The following is a 15,525-nucleotide window of genomic DNA, read 5'->3' as shown; positions in this document are numbered from 1 at the left end:
TAATATGAGCTTCTATGTGCCAAGCATGAAGAGCACCTGAGTGCAGGTCCTGATGGGCATCAAAGACTTTCTGGAAGCGCTTCTCTTCCCCAAATGCTCGGATTGTCCAAAGGCCCTGAAGAGATGAGGACAAGTGGGAGAAGACTGGACTCCGAGCTGAGGACACAGATGAGTCAGAAGTTACCAATAGGTTAAAGAGCTTCAAGTTTTAAAGATATTACATATGCAGGTTTTAAAATGAAAAAGAAACAACAGTAGCAGCACGTGTATCTCCTTCTTCACACACTGTTGTACTGTAGGACACTCACTGGTGGACTCCAGCCGTTTAACATTTCTGGAGGTCCGCAGAAAGTAGCGACGCAAATAAAGAAAGATGAGAAGGAGGGGGACAACGGGGATAAGGATCCAGGGAATCACTGACGCTGCAACAGCAATGACCCCAAGTATCTGGAGGAAGATCTGCTCACAACAGAAAAACACATCAACATTAAAGTGGTTTGTTCTTGTGCCTTTTTCTTTTTGAGTGTCTTTAGAAAAGAAAAATGAATGTTTTACAGAATGAGAAAGTATTTTCATTAACTTGTGCATTGTACTTCAGCCTTTCACTTTAGTAACAGCACTGTCAGTTTTACTCATTTTATTCTTCAAAGAGATCTTTGACCCTCTGTTACAAATAAGAGCGTTATCTCAGATGGGCATCAGTAGGTAAATGTTACCAACCTCAGCAAAGGGCAGTGCCACAGCGCTTACACTTTCGCTTTACTCACCAGTGGCAGCACTGAGTACTGAGTGACTGAGGCAAGCTCAAGGAACATGTGACAACAAAGAAATTCGTAATATTTTGTCCAGCAGCATGTAATCAGTGTAATGATTAGCTTCAAAGTTAAGAGCTAAGGGCTAATGAGTTATAAAGCCTGGACCTGAGTGAAGTATTTCAGGTACTGCATTGATTTCATAGTGATGGGACAGCTGCTGTGAGTCTGCAGCAAAGTTTAAATTGCCTAGTTATGGCATTTTCTTCATAGAATTTAGCTTTCACTTTGGAAAACTACCCAGCAACAGATGAGCACATGGTAAGATCGCTTTTCTTCTTAGGTTGTTGAACTGTTGATTTGATTCTATTAAGACTTGTTACCGTTTTTTTTTTATTGGACTTTAAATGACTTTTATTGGCTTGAAAGTTTTATTATCATTACAGTAGTGAGTGCTGCTGTTACTTCAGGGAAATACTTCCCTACCTTTGCTCTGGACCTGCTGTGTTTATCGAAAAGAGCGTGGAGGCTACAGCTCCACCATAAACTGTCACTTGTTATGATCTTCATTGCAGCTTTGTCAGTGGTTTAGAAAAGAAAAATGCTGCTGTGTCTTTGCTGAGAAATCTACCCTCACCTGAACGAAATCTGCAAACGTCACTGGCATGTTGGAGTCCAGCAGCCCAATGTCCTTTGAAAATCTGTTCAATACTCTTCCTGAGGTCAGACAAGAGATAATTATCACCACACTTTGAAACCAGCTAGAGTAAGATTAATGTTTAGTTTAACTTTCCTTGCCTGTATATAGGGGGTCATATGATTGTTGGGTTTTTCTCTGTATCTATGAAGCGCCTTGAGGCGACTTTTGTTGTGATTTGGCGCTATATAAATAAAATTGAATTGAATTGTATACTGTGCCCCCACAAAGATGGCAAATGGAGTAAAAGTAACCACAAAATTCATCCATCCATCTTTACCCCCTTTATCTGGGTTATTTGGGTCACACCAAGGTATGACTGAGTTCCTGACCCTATGTGTAAGGAAGAGGAACCTCACCAAACCTCATCTAACCCTGGGGCCTGGCCAGCTTTTTTGTTTGTTTGTTTTTTTACTTCAGTGGCCTCAGCCACAGTGATGGATGGGTTAGCTCCAGACTCTGCTTCCACTACAAAAAGTGTATCAGCAGGATTGAGGACATCATTTAAGCAGATCAAGCATCCTACCCAGGGACTTGAAGAGGGTTGGGTATTGTGCTGACGTGTCAAATGTGATTTTACACATAAGCATAAAATGACAGTCAGGACCTGTTTCTTGACTCAAATGCACAGGGAAACAACCAGACTCATCCATCCCAAAGCACAGTTGCCAAATTGGGGATACCTGTATACCCAACCTGCCTGTCACCTCTCATTGAGGGCAACCCAGGACTGGTACAATGTCCAGCCCTCTCTAGACACCAGAGCAAAAGCTATGAGTTCATGTGACCGTGACTACACCTAGTTCATATTTCTCAACCTTAAGCATTAGCTCAGGCTCCTTCCCCAACAGAAAGGTGCCATTCCAAGTTCCTAAAGCCAGATTTCTCAGCCTGCCCCTGACCATCTCCCCTCCGGTGAGTGGCTGGCCCACACGAGCACTACAGAATTCCATTTAGAAGTTTTTGAACTACAAAATTCTACAATTTACCGACTCTGGCTTTAGAACGTACAACACTAAAAATTTGCAAAGTTTTGCTTACCAATCGGATTGATGTCAAAGAAGCGCACGGGTGTTTGGAGTATAGCGCTAAACATGCGGTTGTGCAGAGACTGTGAACACCTCACTAGCACATTGAACAGCACCAAATTCCTGCCAAAGCCAAAGATTATGGTGACTGCAGTCAAACCTGGAAAAATAACACACCATAAAACACCAGTGGAGTAAAATCAGAAGAAATGCAGCGCAGTGTAAATAAGAGAACGCCTTTACCTCCATAAATTCCCAGGTAAAAATCCGTGTCCAGCTCTTTGGTGACATTTAGTCCATTTGTTGTGATGTTAGTCATGTTACTGCTGGCCATTAGTTTTTCTTGCTCATCAGCCCTAAACAGTCAGACATGAGTATAAACAGACATGTAAAAGCTGCAGTCTATGAGGAAAACGGCAGATTGAAGATACTTACCAGTAAGCTAGCCACCAGTCTTGCATGATGTATGCTACCTAGAAGATATAAAAGCCAAAAAAATAATTTTTACTGCTTTATATTACACATGTGAAATGCATTCAACACTTATTCTCACTGAGCTAACATGTGGAAGGCGAATTACAAGTGCAGGTGAGTCTTTGTGTACCTGAGCCATGATGTTAAGCAGCACGACAGCCAGCAGAACCACAATGTTGGCCCCAGCTGCCAGATACTTGGCATAGATGCGTATTCCAATGGTTCCCTGAGTTCGAGTCTCCTCTGCAAATGTCTGAACTTTCTCCGCCTGCGAGGAAGTCATCAGCATGCAGACAAGTATCATGATCACTGGCCGTCAAGTTCCCTGTGTTTAACTTGTCAAAATGAAAACGGACTAAAGCAAACTAAGCTCAAGTTGTGTCAGTTCAGCACGCTCTGTATGTTAAAGACCATTGGGCGATCGTGGCTCAAGAGTTGGGAGTTCCCCTTGTAATCGGAAGGTTGCCGGTTCGAGCCCCGGCTTGGACAGTCTTGGTCGTTGTGTCCTTGGGCAAGACACTTCACCCGTTGCCTACTGGTGGTGGTCAGAGGGCCCGGTGGCGCCAGTGTCCGGCAGCCTCGCCTCTGTCAGTGCGCCCCAGGGTGGCTGTGGCTACAATGTAGCTTGCCATCACCAGTGTGTGAATGTGTGCGTGAATGGGTGGATGACTGGATATGTAAAGCGCTTTGGGGTCCTTAGGGACTAGTAAAGCGCTATATAAATACAGGCCATTTACCATTTACCATTTTACCATTGGGGAAGGGGAAAAGAAAGAAAAGCAAACATGATATTAAACTAGGGATGGGCAGAAACGACCCATTTCCTATAAACAACCCTGATTTTTTAAAAACTAGGCTGTTTTTACTGATAATTATCCACTAACCGGTAACTGGTCTTCATCTTTGATGGACTGGACAGAGGAAGTCTGGGACAGCACTGAATTTTGAGACAGAGTTCGAGTTCTGGTGGGGGTGTCATGATGAGGCTGCTGTTGCTCCTCTTCCTCCTTCTTGAGAAGAGAGGTGAAGTCCAATCCAGACTGCTGAAGCTCCGTGTAAGTTCCCTTTGCCACCATGTGACCCTGACAAACACACACACATATCACCAAGTGTTAGGAAATTGTACAGCTGTGTTTTACAGACCTATGGCAGCACCACCTCCTCATGTGAAACACACACTTTGTAGTGTTTGGAAATGTACTGCGGTTTACATCTTCAAAGTCCTGCGAGTCACCCAGATAGTCTGTTGACAGTCAGCTTGCTTTGGCAGCACTCAGTCTTGTTTGTGCTTTTCTACAAATGGTAGTAGTGTGGCTGAATTTCAGAAAACATCTCCTGAAGAGACAAAGATAAATCCCTGCAGCCCCTTCAGTCTATGATCTAATACAGGGGTGTCAAACGTACGGCCCGCGGGCCGGATCAGGCCCGCAAACGGGTTTAATCCAGCCCGCGAGATGATTTTGTAAAGTATAAAAATGAGCAGCAATTTTTCAATAAAGAAACTGTTGTTCCAATTGTGTCCATTGGATGGCGCAATAGCAATTGTGAGCTACTTTGTTTTGCCCGCGAAATGTAAACCTGATCTGTTTTGGCACCCTCATTGCCCCAATATGTCTCTGTCAAAAAAGAGAAAAGTGGATGCAGAGTGTTCCAAGATAAATGGTCATCCTCCTCACGGAAGTGAATGGGAAAGCTGTATGTTTGGTGTGTTCCCAGCATGTTGCAGTGCTGAAAAGAATATAACCTCCGTTGCCACTATGTGAATCTTCATGCCGACAAATATGACAACTTTCAAGGACAGCGGAGAAGAGAGAAGGTGAATGAACTGTTGGCGGGTCTGAAGAAACCGCAGTCTGTGTTTACTCACAGCCGAGACATCAGTGATGCTGCAGTGAAAGCTAGCTACCTCATTGCTAACGAAATTCCACTAGCTTCAAAACCATTTAGTGACGGTGAATTTGTAAAAACATGTATGATGAACGCATCGGAGATTGTGTGCCCTGAAAAGCGCCAGGCCTTTGCAAATATCAGCCTGACAAGAAACACAGTTGCAGACAGGGTTTCTGATCTTTCAGCGGAATTTGGACAGCCAGTTGAAGCAAAAAGTAAAGTTATTTATTATGTTTTCAGTTGCAATTGATGAAGGCACGGACATTACAGATGTTGCACAACTGGCAATTTTTATCCGCGGAGTTGATGACACATTGACCGTCACCGAGGAGTTCGTGGAGTTGGTACCGATGACAGATACAACGACCACAGCTAGGGTTGCCAACTCGCTGAAAAATAAATAAGGGACACCTCGTGGCCAGGGCCGGGCAACCCAGTTGTCTTCACCCTTCCCAGTGTGGTAGCTATTTTTTTTGTGTGTGAAATTATTTTTTAACCATTTGACTTGAATTTGATTTAAGCAGATGCATATTCTTTGTGATATGACCATATGGGAAACAAATGATCATTTAGCCATTTATTTTTAGCTCAAAATGACAACATTAACACAGTAAAACAGGTCTCTTTCTTAAACAGAAGCCTGTCATGCTTAACTTTTGAGAATATAAGTAAATCTTTCTTTAAAAGAACTCTGTCCTGCTTAACTTAAAATTATATAAATTAATAGAAAGCAATAGAACAAAAAATATTCCTGTAACTGTGCACATATAGTGCATATAGTACAATTGGCTTCAGTTGAGGTATTATTTCAGCTTTTCTAATGCTAATCAGCTGCTCCTGTTTGTAAACCCACTTGTTGCCATGATTACGCATCTTAACTCATCATCATTATTCATCTATGTATTACTTTTATGTATTAGTCATCTATTTGTTGTAATCATCTATCCTTGCAGTTGTTTATTACACAAAATAAATTATATTATCACACTTCTGGCCACATAGCGCTGATATTCACTGCACATGGCCCATAATAACCTTAACCAGAGGGTTTAAAAAAAACAAACCAATGTTTACATACCATATCTGCTTCTGCCTTGGCCTGGTGGACAAAAAAAATGGTTAAGGGTTCCCTGAGCTTTCACACCCCTCATGTTCTTCTTGTGCCCACCACTAGAAGCATGCCTATGGAAAAAGTGCGCCGGTGTTGTGCCAAAAAGTGATTGTCTGCCAAAAACTGATTTCCGGTATTTGCCAAAAACTGATTGCTCGTATTTAAACTGCTATAAGTAACTTGATGGCCTATAATATGTGAAACATATGTCAAATGCATCCCTCATGGATGACACAAAGTCATATTGAGCCACAAACAACATTCGTGTAACAAGGTAGAAGCCGCAATCAGTTTTTGGCAGTGACTTTTATAGAACCTTTATTTATGCAGTTAAAAAAAATCTCATTAACATTAAAAATGTCTTTTGTAAAAGTAAGACAGCAGAAATGGCAGCAAATATTACAATAGTTCAGTAAAAATATTGTAAGTGGGGGAAAAGGACCGGATTGGTTATAATGTGAGTACAATAACACAGAGTTATAAAGATACTTGAAAAAAACAGATAATCTTTTAATTCTATATATAACCCCTTTGTAAACGCTGTTCACCGAAGTCTATTTACCAACATACGTAAAGATATTACACATAAAAAATACACGGAAACATTGGAAATCAGTTTTTGGCAGACAATCACTTTTTGGCACAACACCGGCACACAGTGCAGTGCGCTTTATAGGTGTTATCGTGCACTTTTCCAGCCAGGTGTTTTCCTTTTCCCATTCCTCCCTGTACTTTTGCAGCCTTTTTTTCTTTCTCTGAGCGAACAAACATTGCTGCTCCAATGCTGGGCTCACACTGTGCGATTTTTGGCCGATTTTGAGCCGATTTTTGAGTCGTGCGACCGATTTGGTGATCGGCCCGATTTTGGCCTTCATCGTGCATCGTGTAGTATACGTGGGGTAACGAGAAGCGATTAACACCTCACGACCAGCTCCCGATCATCAATCGGTCGTGAGGGTGTCAACACAGCCGCTCACGCGCTAACACGTAAACGTCGGTGAAAAAGATGGAGCAGCAAGGCTGTGCGGCGTGTGATCTGGACCCAAGCGATGGAGGCACAACTTGTAGAACTTTGGATGTGGCATCACAAAATTATCACGACCACAACAACCGTGAAAATAGTTTGATTTACACTGCTGCTTAATCACAGCTGCCTGATCAATGTTTTTCAATTTAGCAAAGTTGATGGTGGTGGGGTGTCTGTGTGAGTGAAAGACAGAGAGGGAGAGCGAGCGACAGAATTTCTGTTATAACCTTCATTTTATGGAGGCACAGTGTGAGCACTCAGGTCTCATCAGAGCATCGGGCGGTATAGTGTGAGACTCTGCATCGTGACCTACCAACTTCTAACCCCTGTGAGTCAATCGTGCAGTTTGAGCAGGAGCTGAATAACGTGAATGAAATGAAAAAAAATCGCACAGTGTCTGCCCAGCTTTAGGTGTACTGTCGTCCGAGACTTGCACCGCAGTGTCAGCGTTTGTTTCCCTGTTGGCCATGCTTCTTGTTGTGGTCATCTGTTGTCTTCCGGTATTTTCTCCGCAAGCGACCTTTCCTCGACCAATGAGATAAGCGGTAATCTGAATTGTCATACTCGAATTGTCATAAGTGTGCTGTCAGCTCATTGGTCACAAAGCAGGAGAGGGGCTGGGAATTATGTTTTCAAACAAAGCGTTAATTCCATTAACATTTATAGACTACTTTTGATTCTCACTGTATTACGGGACAAAGTGCGTCCCTTATTAGCTCAATACGGGACGTGTACTTTTGTTTCTAAATACGGGACGATTCCGTTTTTTAAGGGACGGTTGGCAACCCTAACCGCAGCTGATATTTTCACCGCACTCGTCGGTGCGCTGGACAGGGTCGGAGTGGACTGCAGAGGTGGGACCAAGTCATTGTTTTGCAAGTCTCAAGTAAGTCTCAAGTCTTTATCCTCAAGTCTCAAGTCAAGTCTCAAGTAATGTCAGGCAAGTCAGAGTCGAGTCTCAAGTCACTGGTGTAAAAGTCCGAGTTAAGTCACAAGTCTGAAACTTTGAATTTCAAGTCCTTTCGAGTCTTTAAAAAAAAAAAACGAAAAAATAATGTTGCAGTTATGCTAAATGTAAATATTAGACCATGTAATTTTAAAATCTGTGTTTTTCTCAACACATGACAAAATAGTGAACTTAGAAAATATACACAAATTGTGAAATTGCACCTCTATAAAATGCAGCTCAATTAAACCTAGCTCCAAGAATAATTTTCACCGACAGTTCTGAGATAAGCTGCATGTTATTCTTGGATGCGGTTGTAGGACCAGCTTTAAAATTGCATGACAAAAATATCATACACATTAAAAAAAAACTGTATCACCAACGTAGCCTGGACAACATTTGCTAGTTAGATGAAGTCAGCTATCTCATCTTAGCATATTTATATGCATATTTATAATCATACGGTTCTTGGAGTGAGTGCATACACTCATGAAGTTTAGTAACTTCCGGTCACTGCAACAAGCCCAGGTACAGTTTACCGACAGATGGGTGCAGGACCTTGAAATGCACCGTGTAGAACGAAAGACCATCGTACGTATCATAAGTTTACCAGTCTCACAAATTGTCGTCATAAATACACATTCCTTAACCGTTTATTAATAGGACCTTTGAGCTCAACGGTAATTAATTAGTAGTGGAAATAATTTCTGGTACCCATCACAGAAATGTAGCAGTGACAACGATATTGTATGCTGTAATCGTACTGGGCAATTAGTGATACAAAAAACCTGTTTTATCCTGTGAATAAAAGTATATGTTTTTGTCAATGTACCATAATAACAGAAGCGAAACGCAATATTGTGTCAGGACAATTCACTATTTATGCACAATAAATAAAGGAGCATAGCGCGACAATTTCTGTTCAGCGCCAGACTTGCTTGTAACCTATATCACTAATTATGTTATGAAAATGACGTATTAAGTACTAAAAAACACTGACCTTCGTGTAAATGCTTGGAGCAGACTAACCTGTGAGCTGTTCTGGGACGTTATATTTGATCTTTGAATGGCTGCAATCCAGGCCATCCGTCGCGTCTTTGTTACTTCGGAAACATGGCTTGAACAATTTCTCTTCAACGACGTAATCCGATAACAACCGATCTCTTTACCCGTCGGCTTCCCGTGGCTGTCATGCGACCGGCTATTGCAGTTAATAATACAACGGCTTCTTGACATTTTTGTGTTTCTTTTTATCGCTGTATAACTGATTTTAATTGAAAGCCTGCGTGCGCTAGTACCGCTTGCCACGAGTTCCCAGAATCCTTTGCGGTTCTACCCGTGAATGACGTCACATTTTCAATCTCTATATAATATGCATGTTAAATTTTATATTTGGGGTAAAATATCAAGTCTTTTCAAGTAAACCGGTTCAAGTCCAATTCAAGTCCCAAGTCATTGGTGTAAAAGTCCAAGTCAAGTCACAAGTCTTAGAACATTTTTTCAAGTCAAGTCTAAAGTCATAAAATTAATGACTCGAGTCTGACTCGAGTCCAAGTCATGTGACTCGAGTCCACACCTCTGGTGGACTGGTCCCGCGCTGTCAGCCTGGCTACAGATGGTGCGCCCTCAATGATCGGGAAGAAAGCAGGCATTGTAAAAAAGTTCAGAGATAAAGTGCAATCTGCAAATGGAGGACGTGATTTTTGGACTTTTCACTGTATTTTGCACCAGGAGGCTTTGTGTTACAAGTCACTGAAAATGGATAACGTCATGAAGGTGGTCATCCAAACTGTTAATTTCATCCGATCCAGAAGCCTCAATCACCGTCAGTTTGACAGTCTTCTCAGAGAGAAAGACCACATCTATGGCCTGCCATACCACACTGAGGTAAGATGGTTGAGCCGAGGTGCTGTGCTGAGGCGTTTCTTTGATTTACGAGAAGAAATTGAACAGTTTATGGAAGAAAAGGGCAAACCAGTGTTAGAATTTCATTCCGCAGAATGGATGCAGGACCTTGCATTTATGGTGGATGTTACAGAGCACCTGAATAACTTGAACAAACAGCTGCAAGGACGCAACAAAGTTGTCACACAGTATTATGACAGCATACGTTCTTTCAAGTTGAAGCTGTTATTGTGGGAGACGCAGCTCGCTGGTGGTGATGCAGCTCACTTCCCCTGTCTGAAAAATGTGTGCACGATGTTGTAGTATCAGGTAAATGTTAAGTGGTAGGAACGTTTCTGCTGGGTTGTTGTTGTGGGGGGGGGGATGAAAAATAATAAAGGACACTCATTGGAGTAATGGCGCGTCTCGTGTGTCTGTGAGTTATGCCTCCAGTCAAATAACATCCATAACCTCAAATAACGGAACATGGTGTCAGAAGACAACTGGAAACGTTAGTTGGGCATAAGTGAAAGGTTTCGGCGTCGGTGCCAGGTTAAAGGTCGGCCATAGAGGAGCTGCGCGAAAAGAGACGTGGCGTCATGAGTCAGTTTCAAGTCACCCCGCCGGAGAAGTTCACTTTTAGGTCCGACGATTGGACCAAATGGATAAAGCTTTTTTTTTTTTGCATCGCGTCTGGATTGGAGACGCAAGCGGACGAAAATCAAGTGAACGCCCTTATCTACACTATGGGCGAGGAGGCGGAGGACATATTGGTATCCCTGCACCTGACTCCCGAAGAGGCGAGCGATTATGAGACCGTTAAAAGGAGGTTGGATGCTCACTTCGTAGCCTGAAGAAACATCATATTTGAGCGAGCGAAGTTTAACCAGCGCCAACAAGAGACGGGTGAGTCAGTTGACAACTTCCATACTGCACTGCATTGTCTGGCAGAACATTGTGGATACGGGACTTTGCATGACAAAATGGTGCGAGACAGATTTGTCGTGGGTCTGAAAGACAAACGATTGTCAGAACAGCTACAAATGGATCCAGAACTAACGCTAGAACAAGCGCTTAACAGAGCCCGACAAAGTGAGCTTGTAAAGAAGCAACAAGAGATGCTAAGCACTAACTTTAAAATGGATATTACCAACTCACAACTGAACCGCGTCCATGCTAAACGGCAAGAAGGGGCACGTCCCAAGCAGCTGACACCGCTACATAAACAAACCGCCAAAACACAGAAAGAAAAAAAAGACACAATGCAGAAGATGTGGAGACATAAAAGGTCACAATCTTCAACAATGCCCTGCGATGGAAGCCGCATGTAATTACTGTAAGAAAAAAAGGACATTTTGCCTGGATGTGCAGAAACAAAAAACTGTGTGAAGTCAATGCTGCAACAGTTTCAGAGAACAGCGATACAGATGATGAGGTCGCTTTCTTGGGTTCCCTCTCTGCGGACACCAAAGAGAGTCCATGGGTAACAGAGATACATGTGGACAAATACAACACACTCTTTAAAATCGACACCAGAGCGGATGTCACAGCAGTCCCAGAGACTTTCTACACACAGCATCAGTTGGGGAGATTGGATAAGCCCAAAAGGGTTCTGCAGGGCCCAGGAGGAACACGTCTGAAGGTAAAAGGCATGTTCACAGCCACTCTCAGCAAGAACAACCACAAAACCAAAGAAGACATTTATGTCGTACAGGGTTTATGCACACCGCTGCTGAGCGGGCATGCTGCAGTGGCACTACAGCTGGTTGCTAGAGTGAATCATATTAGCTTAGACTCTATTGACGCTGTCAAAGAAGAATTCCCCAAGCTTTTCAGCGGCTTAGGCAAAATGGAGGGGGAGTACAATATTGCTCTGAAACCAGAGGCACAGCCGTTTTCCCTCTCGACCCCTAGGCGAATCTCCCTTCCACTCTTACCAAAGGTTAAAGAAGAGCTGAACAGGATGGAGCAGCAGGGTGTCATTTCCAAGGTGGAGGAGCCCACTGGATTGGTGCGCGCCTATGGTGGTGGTTCCTAAGCGCACAGGCAAAGTGAGAATATGCAGCGATCTCACTGAACTAAACAAATATGTCATGAGAGAGAAGCATCCACTCCCTTCAGTAGAACACACACTAGGACAGCTTGCAGGAGCAAAAGTGTTTTCAAAGCTGGATGCCAATGCATGATTTTGGCAGATTCCCTTATCCAGGGACTCTTCTTTGCTCACGACCTTTATTACACCTTTTGGTCGGTATTGTTACATTCGTCTGTGCTTTGGAATCTCATCAGCCCCAGAACACTTCCAGAAACGGATGGCACGCATTCTTGAGGGCTTAGAAGGAGTCCTCTGCCAGATGGATGATGTGCTCATCTGGGGGACGTCACAAGGAGAGCATGATGAGAGACTTCGAAAAGCACTGGTTCGACTGCAGGAGGCTGGAGTAACATTGAACGACAAGTGTGAGTTCTACAAGAACAGGATAAAGTTCCTGGGGCAGGTCATTGAGGGATCGGGGGTTAGCGCAGATCCTGACAAGGTGCATGCCGTGAGTTCCATGGATGAGCCCAGCAACATAAGTGAGGTGAGACGCTTCCTGGGCATGGTGAATCACCTAGGAAAGTTTCTTCCTCACCTGGCGGAAAAAACGTGCCCCCTAAGAGATCTGCTGAAGAAGTCCAACCTGTGGTCATGGGGGCCACAGCAGCAGCAGGCTTTCGACGGCATCAAAAAAAGAACTGACAACACCCCCAGGGTTTGCTCTGTATGATCCAAATGCTGAAACGTGCGTATCAGCTGATTCATCTTCGTATGGCTTGGGAGCAGTGCTTCTCCAGCGGCACGCCGATCTAGGGTGGAAACCAGTAGCATACGCTTCAAAAGCTCTCAGCGCGACTGAGCAGCGATATGCTCAAATTGAGAAGGAGGCCCTCGCTTCAACATGGGCCTGTGAGAGGTTTGCAGAGTTCCTAATTGGGAAGACATTCCACATTGAAACAGACCAATTCAATTCAATTTTCAATTCAATTTTATTTATATAGCGCCAAATCACAACAAAAGTTGCCTCAAGGCGCTTCATAGATACAGAGAAAAACCCAACAATCATATGACCCCCTATGAGCAAGCACTTTGGCGACAGTGGGAAGGAAAAACTCCCTTTTAACAGGAAGAAACCTCCGGCAGAACCAGGCTCAGGGAGGGGCGGCCATCTGCTGCGACCGGGGTGAGAGAAGGAAGACAGGATAAAGACATGCTGTGGAAGAGAGACAGAGGTTAATAACAGATATGATTCAATGCAGAGAGGTCTATTAATACATAGTGAGTGAGAAAGGTGACTGGAAAGGAAAAACTCAATGCATCATGGGAATCCCCCGGCAGCCTACATCTATTGCAGCATAACTAAGGGAGGATTCAGGGTCACCTGGTCCAGCCCTAACTATATGCTTTAGCAAAAAGGAAAGTTTTAAGCCTAATCTTAAAAGTAGAGATAGTGTCTGTCTCCCGAATCCAAACTGGAAGCTGGTTCCACAGAAGAGGGGCCTGAAAACTGAAGGCTCTGCCTCCCATTCTACTTTTAAATACTCTAGGAACAACAAGTAGGCCTGCAGAGCGAGAGCGAAGTGCTCTAATAGGGTGATATGGTACTACAAGGTCATTAAGATAAGATGGGGCCTGATTATTTAAGACCTTGTATGTGAGGAGCAGGATTTTGAATTCAATTCTGGATTTAACAGGAAGCCAATGAAGGGAAGCCAAAACAGGAGAAATATGCTCTCTCTTTCTAGTCCCTGTCAGGACTCTTGCTGCAGCATTTTGGATTAGTTGAAGGCTTTTCAGCGAGTTTTTTGGACATCCTGATAATAATGAATTACAGTAGTCCAGCCTGGAAGTAATAAATGCATGAACTAGTTTTTCAGCGTCACTCTGAGACAGGATATTTCTAATTTTAGAGATGTTGCGCAAATGGAAGAAAGCAGTCTTACATGCCACAAACCTCTGGTCTCGTTGCTTGGCTCCAAGGGCCTGGACGAGCTTCCACCTCGTATACAACATCTACGCATGCGATTGATGAGGTTCTCTTATACCATATCTCATGTTCCTGGTAGAGACATTGCAACAGCAGATGTACTGTCCAAAGCTCCTGTATGTGACACAACTGAGGGTTTGTCGGAGGAAGAAATCAACTTGTATGTGGAGTCCGTCATAGCAAGCCTGCCAGCCACAGAGCCACGACTCAGAGAAATCCAGACACATCAGGACAGCATTCTAAGCCAGCTGAAGAAGTTCTGTGTGGAAGGATGGCCAGATAAGTACTCCATTGAAAGGGTTTTCCAGCCTTATCTGCCGTTTTCAGGTGACCTCACAGTCCACAATGGTTTGCTTCTTTATCAGAGCAGAATAGTGATTCCCACATCACTCAGAGCAGACATTCTGTCTAAACTACATGAGGGACACCTAGGAATAACGAAATGCAGAGAGAGAGCTAAACAATCTGTTTGGTGGCCAGGCCTGAGCAGTGAGCTGATAAAAGTGATTGGGACCTGTGACACTTGCTGCCGTGAGCGGACTAACCACAAAGAAACCATGCTACCTACCGAGTTCCCACAAAGACCGTGGGCCATGGTGGGAACTGATCCGTTCCAGATTGAGAATAAACAGTACCTGGTCATTGTGGATTACTTTTCCAGATTCTTCGAAGTTGCCAAACTGACATCTACAACATCAGAGGCAGTGATCGAGCACTGTAAATCAATCTTTGCACGTCATGGCATACCAGAGCAAGTTCGCTCTGATAATGGACCTCAGTTTTCGCCTGATTCCTTCAAAAGATTTGCACAAGAATGGGGTTTTAGCCATGAGACATCCAGTCCCCACTTCCCTCAGAGCAATGGGGAGGCCGAGAGGGCAGTCAGGACCATCAAAAGTCTTCTTAAAAAGTCTGGCGATCCCTATCTCGCCCTTATGGCATACCGGGCCATTCCATTGGCAAATGGCTACAGCCCAACGAAGCTTCTCATGGGTAGAAGGATAAGGACAACTATTCCTGTCATCCCATCACAGCTAAATCCAAGAGGTACGGACACAGACAAGCTCAAAGCTATAGAACAATCGTACAGACAAAAACAAAGACAAAACTACAACCGCAGACACAGAGCACATGATATGCTACAGCTCAATCCTGGAGACAAAGTGTGGTTCTCAGACATGGATACTAGAGGGACAGTCGTGTCCATGGCAGGCTCACCGAGGTCCTACATCATCGAGACAGCAAAGGGCACGCTGAGAAGAAACCGTTATCATCTTATATGGACACCTGGGGCACCGGAGATTTCTGGCGATCCACCAGAGGCTTCACCTGAGAACTCTGTTCCAGCTGCACAGATTGTGTCGGTTCCAGACACTATCTCACAGGAGGCCAGCCAGCAGACTCCTAAAGCTGGGAGCCAAATCCAACCCAGGTCTAGGAGGCCTCCAGCATACCTAAAAGACTATGTTTGCTCATAGGGCTTGGAACTGAGTGAGCAATGGGGCAGAATAATCCCCACACTCAGGCTGAGGGCTGGGTAGTCTACCCCATCCCTCATAGAGACAATGAGAAATAAAGCAAATGGTTGCACTGTTTAAACATGTTGTTTGTAGCTGCACCGAATAGTTCAGAAATGTGCACTTATGCTTAGTGTTCAGAGTTGTATACTTTGAGAGTTTATTTTTGGACAT

At 43.8% G+C, this 15,525-nt stretch overlaps 1 protein-coding gene and 1 pseudogene across 1 annotated transcript in view; one reads left to right on the top strand and one right to left on the bottom strand.

Moving 5' to 3' along the window:
* Window positions 1–15,525, bottom strand: part of LOC113016994 (multidrug resistance-associated protein 4-like) — a 49,578-nt gene that overhangs the window by 6,641 nt on the left and 27,412 nt on the right. Inside the window, exons 15-22 of the mRNA XM_026160249.1 lie at window positions 3,836–4,033; window positions 3,082–3,219; window positions 2,913–2,950; window positions 2,721–2,833; window positions 2,491–2,637; window positions 1,390–1,469; window positions 309–459; window positions 37–156 (exon numbers count right to left, since the gene is read on the bottom strand). Of these exons, the coding sequence (XP_026016034.1) occupies window positions 37–156; window positions 309–459; window positions 1,390–1,469; window positions 2,491–2,637; window positions 2,721–2,833; window positions 2,913–2,950; window positions 3,082–3,219; window positions 3,836–4,033 (985 nt within the window). The remainder of the gene's footprint in view (window positions 1–36; window positions 157–308; window positions 460–1,389; window positions 1,470–2,490; window positions 2,638–2,720; window positions 2,834–2,912; window positions 2,951–3,081; window positions 3,220–3,835; window positions 4,034–15,525) is intronic.
* LOC113016996 (general transcription factor II-I repeat domain-containing protein 2-like) lies at window positions 4,040–5,255 on the top strand (annotated as a pseudogene).

This window comes from Astatotilapia calliptera, chromosome 23 (genome assembly GCF_900246225.1).
Source record: "Astatotilapia calliptera chromosome 23, fAstCal1.2, whole genome shotgun sequence".
Lineage (NCBI taxonomy): Eukaryota > Metazoa > Chordata > Actinopteri > Cichliformes > Cichlidae > Astatotilapia > Astatotilapia calliptera.
Note: the sequence above shows the minus strand (reverse complement) of the source record. Positions and strands in the feature narration are given on the sequence as shown.